General features: G+C 62.0%; 1 protein-coding gene across 2 annotated transcripts; it reads left to right on the top strand.

Moving 5' to 3' along the window:
- Window positions 1-15: 15 nt before the first annotated feature.
- Window positions 16-7,425, top strand: PSMD2 (proteasome 26S subunit ubiquitin receptor, non-ATPase 2). 2 transcript variants are annotated; one of them, XM_069792569.1, is made up of 21 exons: window positions 16-190; window positions 957-1,013; window positions 1,399-1,563; window positions 1,811-1,932; window positions 2,312-2,536; window positions 2,640-2,798; window positions 3,080-3,224; window positions 3,428-3,488; window positions 3,777-3,923; window positions 4,122-4,228; window positions 4,622-4,749; window positions 4,830-4,917; window positions 5,150-5,312; window positions 5,408-5,509; window positions 5,595-5,740; window positions 5,960-6,043; window positions 6,178-6,346; window positions 6,450-6,544; window positions 6,714-6,840; window positions 6,920-7,038; window positions 7,120-7,425. In XM_069792569.1, the coding sequence occupies exons 1-21, from the start codon at window positions 56-58 to the stop codon at window positions 7,300-7,302; spliced, it is 2,727 nt and encodes a 908-aa protein (XP_069648670.1). In that variant the 5' UTR covers window positions 16-55; the 3' UTR covers window positions 7,303-7,425. The 2 variants fall into 2 exon arrangements, with proteins under 2 accessions (XP_069648670.1, XP_069648671.1); XM_069792570.1 differs by lacking the exon at window positions 16-190 and adding an exon at window positions 382-402.
- The last annotated feature ends 352 nt before the right edge of the window (window positions 7,426-7,777 follow it).

Genomic DNA, 7,777 nt, shown 5'->3' on the forward strand with positions numbered 1-7,777 from the left:
CGGCGGGCGCGGGCGGCGCGCAGGCGCAGAGCGGCGGGTGCGCGGCGGAGCGGCCATGGACGCTGGCGGCGGCGGCGGGCAGAGCCGGGTGCAGGGCGGCCCCGGGTCGGGCGGCGACGAGAAGCCCACGCCGCCCTGGGGCCGGGACCGCCGGGAGCCGCCCGCGGGGCCCGAGAAGGAGCAGGAGCTGGTGAGCGCCGCCGCGCCGCGGGCCGCAGCTGAGTCACGGCCCGGCCGGCCCCGCGTCACCGGTGGGGCGGGACGGGACGTCATCGCGCGTCACGGGGACGGCCGGCACCCCTCTGGGGGCGCCGGCGGCGGCGTCGGGGCTCGCTGCGGCGGGGGCGCGTGACGTCACCGGCGAGGGGGCTCCCTCCGGCGGGAGCGCGTGACGTCACTGAGGCGAGGGGCTCCCTGCGGGAGGCGGGCCGTGACGTCTCGGGGCTGCCCGCGTGACGCAGCTGAAGGCTCCCTGTTCCTGGGGGGGGGCGGTGTGCATGTGCGATGGGGCGGGGGGCTCCGGGACGTGATGTCGCTGGAGCGGGGTGAGGGGAGCCGTGATGAGATCAGGGTGTGTGTGTGACAGCGGGGACTGTGGAGGGGTCCCCTCTTTTTGGCATGGGGGTGGCCTTGGCGCTGAGGGTCCCGGGGGGGCTGCCTCTGGGTGGGGAGCTGCTGTCCCTGCCGTGCCCCTCTCTGTGGGGGTGTTTCTGTGCAGCACAGGGTAACGGGGGAGGCGCTTCTCACCCCGTGGGAAGGAGTGGTCTCTTCGGGGGGGTATCCCCAGTAATGGGGGCATTGACCCCCAGCAGCAGTGGGGCAGGATGGTGCCATGGGGAGGGGGGTCACTGTGTCCCGGTCCCCCTGCAGCTTGGGGTGACAGCTGCACCCCTGTCACCCTGGGGATGTCTGTGCTGGGTGCCCTTAGCTCTGCTTTCTCCTGTGCGTTTTGGCAGTCAGAGGAAGACAAGCAGCTGCAGGATGAGCTGGAGATGCTGGTGGAGCGCCTGGGGGTAAGTCTGTGCTGTGCCCCTCAGCAAGGAGCTGTGGAGGAGCAGAGCCCTGGTCAGGACTTGAATCCATCTGTCCCTTGATTACTGTCATTCCTTGTGCAGTGGAGGGGGGGGGGGGGGGTTTACCCTGAGCGGGGCCCCTTCTTGTCTGCTGCAGTCTGTTCCTCAGTCTCCCTGCCTGTCTGACCTGTGCTCCAGGGACCTCTGCCTCCCTCTTGTGTGGGTGGCTTTCTGCCCCGCTGTGGCCTCCCTCCCCAGCACCTGAGGCAGCCCAGGCCGGGGGGAGTTGCTCTGCTCAGAGCCATGGCTGTGTTTGGGGAGGGCTGGAGGGGTGGTGGTGCAAGAACCAGCCCCCTGGTGCCTGACTTGCAGCTTCTCTCTGCAGGAGAAAGATACGTCCCTCTACCGCCCAGCCTTGGAGGAGCTGCGGAGGCAGATCCGCTCTTCTACCACCTCCATGACCTCTGTTCCCAAACCCCTCAAGTTCCTACGGCCCCATTATGGCAAGCTGAAGGAAATCTATGAGAACATGGCTCCGGGAGAGAACAAGGTAAAGGCTCTTGGCCCCACCATCCCACTTAGCTGGGGGGACGGTGCTGGGGCAGGTATTTGGAGAACCCTCCAGACCCCATGGTCTAACATCATCCCCTGTGACTTGCTCTGGTGGCTTATAACTTGCCAGGGCTGTGCCTTTGTCACTTGTGATGGCTTGTGGGCGCAGGGAGGGTGTCGTGTCCCTGGCTGCCCCTTCTTCCCTGTGCCCGGCATGTGTCTGGACCTCCACACTCTTTCCCCAGCGCTTTGCGGCAGACATCATTTCTGTTCTGGCCATGACCATGAGCGGGGAGCGTGAGTGTCTGAAGTACCGGCTGGTGGGCTCCCAGGAGGAGCTGGCATCTTGGGGGCATGAATACGTCAGGTAAGCCTGGGTGGGAGCCAGACCTGGGGAAGGATGAGGGCTCAGAGGGATTTCCCTGAGCGCTTTGACTCTGGCCTGTCTGGGAGGTGTCCCGATTTGCTGGGCTTGTGTTCAGCTGCCCCTGTCATGCCTGCACATGTGTCACCGCATCCTCTATCCACAGTGATTGGCCAGCTGCAGAGATCTTGCTGCCATGGCCTCTGTAATCTCTGATCTTAACCCTATTCCTCCTCTGGGCTTGTCGCCCATAAGCTCTTGCAGGAATGTGGAGCCCCCATAAACAATACACAACCCCAGCTAACTGGCAGCAGCTGCCCCCCTATCCTTGGGGCTGGGCGAAGCTGGTTTCTGTGGTGGTGATGTCCCTTTGTCCCTGCAGGCACTTGGCAGGAGAGGTGGCCAAGGAGTGGCAGGAGATTGATGAGGCTGACAAGGCTCAGAGGGACACGCTCCTCACCCTCGTCAAGGAGATTGTCCCCTACAACATGGCCCACAATGCAGAGCATGAGGCTTGCGACCTGCTCATGGAGATTGAGCAGATGGACATGCTAGAGAAGTACATTGATGACAACGCCTACTCCAAAGTGTGCCTCTACCTCACCAGGTGAGGGGGCTCGGCAGGCTGAGGTGCTGGAGGGAGCCTGGTCCCTGGTGGGCCGAGGCTGCCTGACGTGGTTGTCACCCTCCTGTCTGTCTCCTCCTCAAAGCTGTGTAAGCTACGTCCCAGAGCCTGAGAACTCAGCTCTCCTGCGCTGTGCCCTGGGCATTTTCCGCAAGTTTAGCCGCTACCCTGAAGCCCTACGCCTGGCTCTGATGCTCAATGATGTGGAGCTGGTGGAGGACATCTTCACTTCCTGCAAAGATGTGTAAGCGGAGACTCATTCCCTGCCCTCTGGGCCCTTCGTCCATTGTGGTGGGGCACGGCTCCCTGTCTGGGCGAAGCTGGGTTGGATCCTGCCGCCACTGGAGGTGTCTGGGGGTTTGGACTGAGACTCTTGTCCCTGAAATCAAGATGGGCAAGAGCGCGTCATCTCTGGGCTGCTCTTGTGTGCCTCTAGAGCAGGGCAGGTTGGCTTGCCGTTTAGTGAACATGTGTTTGTGGCTGGCTGGGGTCTGGGCACTTGTGAAACCTCTCCCCTCTGTGCAGAGTTGTCCAGAAGCAGATGGCCTTTATGCTGGGCCGCCATGGGGTCTTCCTGGAGCTGAATGAGGATGTGGAGGAGTATGAGGACCTGACCGAGATCATGTCCAACGTCCAGCTCAACAGCAACTTCCTGGCCTTGGCCAGAGAGGTGAGTGTCCCAGCTGGGAAAAGAGCCCTGAGCTGCCTCCAGCTGTGGCTGCCCTGGCTGCCCGGCTCTGTGGCAAGATCTGGGAAGAGGTCCTTCATCCCTATGAGCTTAGCCAGGCACGCCCTGGAGAGGTTGCCCTTGTAGGACAGCTGCCCTGGCATGTGCTGACCAGGAGGTAACCCCCTTCTCCCTTGTCTCTGCAGCTGGACATCATGGAGCCCAAAGTGCCGGACGATATTTACAAAACCCACCTGGAAAATAACCGTAAGAGCTTGTGTTATGGCCTGTTGTCTCTGCCTGTGGGGAGTTTCTGGGGCTGCAAGGCACCTCTGGGCTGGCACAGTCAGCTGTGTATCCCAAGGGGGGCAGTTGGCCTGCTCGCGATCTCTGAACTGGTGTGGAGCAGACCCAGCTGCCTGCTCTGGATTTGGGCTTCTCCTTCCTGCTGATGGTGGGACAGGTCCTCATCCCCCCGTGGCATGGGATGGCTGTGCAGTGGAGGGCTGGCAGGGCTTCTCTTGCTGCCTGGCTCACCCTGACGTCATTCCCCAGGGTTTGGAGGGAGCGGTTCCCAAGTGGACTCAGCCCGGATGAATTTGGCCTCCTCCTTTGTGAATGGCTTTGTGAATGCTGCGTTTGGACAGGACAAGCTACTGACGGACGATGGCAATAAATGGTTGTACAAGAACAAGGACCATGGTGAGGGAGCCGGCTGGGCAGGGGCTGGAGGCACCCCTAGGCTTGGGGTTGCTACCCTGTCTCTTTTGGGGGCCTGCTGAAAGGGGGGCTGCAGGGCGTGGCTGCCGCTGGGCTGTCCCGTGTCCCTGGCCACCACCTGCCCCAGGCAGGGCACATCGATTCAGGGCTGACGTGGGTTCTTCTCTCCTGGAACTGCAGGGATGCTGAGTGCTGCAGCATCGCTGGGCACGATACTGCTGTGGGACGTGGACGGGGGGCTCACGCAGATCGACAAATACCTGTACTCCTCAGAGGATTACATCAAGGTTGGTGGCACCGATCCTGATATGGGCTCTATGGCTGCGTGGGGCAACCCTGCTCGTGGGCTGGATGTGCGGCTGGCTCGGGGAATGGTTGACCTTGCCTTGGTCTGCTGTGTGGCTCAGCTCCTGCCCAGAGAGGGGTTGGATGCCCTGTTTTTGAGTGGCTCACAGAAAGGCAGGGAGCTCTAGGGGACTGCCTGAGGCATCTTTGGGGTCCCCTTGTCACAGAGCTATGAGCTTTGGACTGCTCAGCTGGATCCAGAGTGGCATTGATCACTTGGTACCAACTTGCCTGTCCCGGGGAGTGGGTGTAATGTGTGGGGTGACATCAGTCACTGGCTGGCAGGGAGCTTTGTGCGTTGGTGGCCAGTGTGTGATGGTGCTTCTGCCTTGCAGTCAGGAGCCCTCCTCGCCTGTGGCATTGTGAACTCAGGGGTGAGGAACGAGTGTGACCCTGCCCTGGCCCTCCTGTCTGACTATGTCCTCCACAACAGCAACACCATGAGGATCGGAGCCATTTTTGGGTAAGGGCCTAACCCCAGCCTTCCCTGTGCTGCGCAGGGTGGTGCAGCTCCCCCCTCACGCTCCCCTGGACTCTCCGCAGGCTGGGGCTGGCATATGCAGGCTCCAACCGCGAGGACGTCCTGACTTTGCTGCTACCTGTGATGGGAGACTCCAAGTCCAGCATGGAGGTAGGGAGCGAGACAAGGTTCACCTGGGGTTCCTGCTTCCTCACTCAGTCCCCAGCAGCCCCTGGGGATACAGGGGCTGTCCTGCAGATGGTTTGGGCTCTGGGAGCAGGGCAGCATGTCCCTGCCTGAGGTGCTCTGCCAGAAGAGCACGACCCTGTTTGGGGGTCAGCTGTGGGCCAGCTCGCTGTGCGCTGTCCCTGCATGTAGTATGTCTCCTTCTCTCCTTCACCAGGTGGCTGGCGTGACTGCCCTGGCCTGCGGGATGATATCGGTGGGCTCCTGCAATGGGGATGTCACCTCAACCATCCTCCAGACCATCATGGAGAAATCAGAGACGGAGCTGAAGGACACATATGCTCGGTGGCTGCCGCTCGGCCTGGGCTTGAACCACTTGGGTAAGGTTGGGCAGTGCTAGTGGCTCATGGGTTGGGGGTTGGGGTGGGAGCATCCCTCCACCGCTGTCCTCTAACCACTGCGCCTTCCTCGGCAGGGAAGGGAGAGGCGATCGAGGCCATCTTGGCAGCGCTGGAGGTGGTGTCGGAGCCGTTCCGCAGCTTTGCCAACACTCTGGTGGACATCTGCGCCTATGCGGGTGAGTTGGGCTGATGAGGCAGGGGAGGCAGGAGCGGGTCCCGGGCCCTCTGCCTGCTGATCCTGGCCCTCCGCTCTCCCCTCAGGCTCAGGGAATGTCCTGAAGGTGCAACAGCTCCTGCACATCTGCAGTGAGCACTTCGACTCCAAGGAGAAGGAGGAGGACAAGGACAAAAAGGACAAGAAAGAGAAGGAGAAGAAGGAGAGCTCAGCTGACATGGGGGCTCACCAGGTGGGAAAACATGGGCTGGGACCCATGTCACAGGTGCAGGAGCTGGCTTTGGAGTGGTCCCTAAGCCACTTGCAGGATCAGTGCTGGAGGAAAACAGCCCCCAGCAGCATCTCCTGTTCTCCCTGTCCCCCTGGGCTCAGGGTGGGCGCAGGGGCTGTGAGAACTTGGGTTTTGGGCTGGGTGCTCCCTGCCTGGCACTCAGTGCCTGTGTCCCCGTAGGGCGTAGCAGTCTTGGGAATTGCGCTTATTGCCATGGGTGAGGAGATCGGCGCTGAGATGGCCCTGCGCACATTTGGGCACCTGGTGAGTGACACCGGAGGGGACAGCACAGAGCCAGGAAAGGGACCTGGGAATAGAGACTGGGTCTTGCTTGGCACCTCTGTAGACCTCACTGCCCTTGGTAAGCTGGGTCTAACACCTACCTACCCTCCGTGCAGCTGCGATATGGGGAGCCCACCCTCCGCCGTGCTGTGCCCCTGGCCCTGGCACTTATCTCTGTCTCCAACCCCCGGCTCAACATCCTTGACACCCTCAGCAAGTTCTCCCACGACGCTGACCCCGAGGTCTCCTACAACTCCATCTTTGCCATGGGCATGGTGGGCAGCGGTAAGCCTGGGTGACAGCCCAGTTTGGGGCTCATGGGGGTGGGGGGAAGGTGGGAGACCCAAACCGTGTACCCTACTCTCTGCCTGCACCCCTTCTTCCCCAGGTACTAACAACGCCCGGCTAGCAGCGATGCTGCGGCAACTAGCCCAGTACCATGCCAAGGACCCCAACAACCTCTTCATGGTGCGGTTAGCCCAGGTGATGATCCCATGCTTGCTGCTTGTGGCGGGAAAGGGGCAGGTTGGGGGCTCTGCCCTGGGTGTGTTTGGGGAGTGGTGTCCTGGGCGTTCCACCCTCCTGCCAGGCAGGGCTGGGGGTCCCAGGTATTACCCCACTGCTCTCTCATGTGCTTTCTCTGCCACACCAGGGCCTGACCCACCTGGGCAAGGGGACGCTCACCCTGTGCCCCTACCACAGTGATCGCCAGCTCATGAGCCAGGTGGCTGTGGCCGGGCTGCTGACCGTCCTCGTGTCCTTCCTGGATGTGCGCAACAGTGAGTACTGTGGGCTTGGCACTCCTCTGCCCCGTGGGGTGGGCACCGCTCAACCCCTTTACTTCTGTCTCCCTTCCAGTTATCCTGGGCAAGTCCCACTATGTTCTCTACGGCCTTGTTGCTGCCATGCAGCCCCGCATGCTGGTCACCTTCGATGAGGAGCTGCGACCTCTGCCTGTGTCGGTTCGGGTGGGACAGGTAAGGGGCAGCCAGAGCTGGGGATGGGATGCTCCGGTGTCCCTGCCCATCCCCGGCATTTACCTCGCTCTTCTCTCGTAGGCTGTGGATGTGGTGGGCCAGGCAGGCAAGCCCAAAACCATCACTGGCTTCCAGACTCACACGACGCCGGTGCTGCTGGCGCATGGAGAGCGGGCAGAGCTGGCCACAGAGGAGCACGTGCCCGTGACGCCCATCCTGGAAGGATTTGTTATCCTACGCAAGAACCCCAACTACGACGTTTGAGCCGAAGGGGGGGCTGGGGGGGGTGGGTAGGTGGTTTGGGAGGGGGGGAAAAAAAACCCTAGTTTGTTTGTTTGTTTGTTTTTGTTACTGAGACTCAAGGAAATAAACTCTGGGGCGACACTAGTGCTGTTGTACCCTCCACGTGCTGGGGCTGTGGTCTGATCCCCTCAAGGGTACCTGCTGCCCGTGGGGGCCAGACACAGTGCAGACCCTGAGAAGTGGGGGATGAACACAGAGTTGTAGGGTGCCATGGGTGCTCCCAGTCCCCTGTGGGTCTGGCTTCTGCTCTTCCCCACCCTGTACTGGCCTGTGACCCCCGTGGCACCCTGCCTGGTGTGGCAGGGTGTGCTGGTGGTGTGCAGATCCCTGTCCGCTGTGCTGGCACCCAACCACAGCCCAGGACTGCCTGTCCGTGGCTGGGACTGCTCTCCTGGGGGGGTTCAGGGGGTGACCGCCAGGCTTCAGCTGCCCCCCC

This window comes from Haliaeetus albicilla, chromosome 9, assembly GCF_947461875.1.
Source record: "Haliaeetus albicilla chromosome 9, bHalAlb1.1, whole genome shotgun sequence".
Classification (NCBI taxonomy): domain Eukaryota; kingdom Metazoa; phylum Chordata; class Aves; order Accipitriformes; family Accipitridae; genus Haliaeetus; species Haliaeetus albicilla.

Bases quoted from the DNA above. Each gene is read 5' to 3' on its own strand.
- PSMD2 (XM_069792569.1), top strand. From the start codon at position 56: ATGGACGCTGGCGGCGGCGGCGGGCAGAGCCGGGTGCAGGGCGGCCCC. The intron at 5,741-5,959 runs GTGGGAAAACAT...GTGTCCCCGTAG, and splicing joins CTGACATGGGGGCTCACCAG to GGCGTAGCAGTCTTGGGAAT. The intron at 6,545-6,713 runs GTGATGATCCCA...CTGCCACACCAG, and splicing joins TCATGGTGCGGTTAGCCCAG to GGCCTGACCCACCTGGGCAA.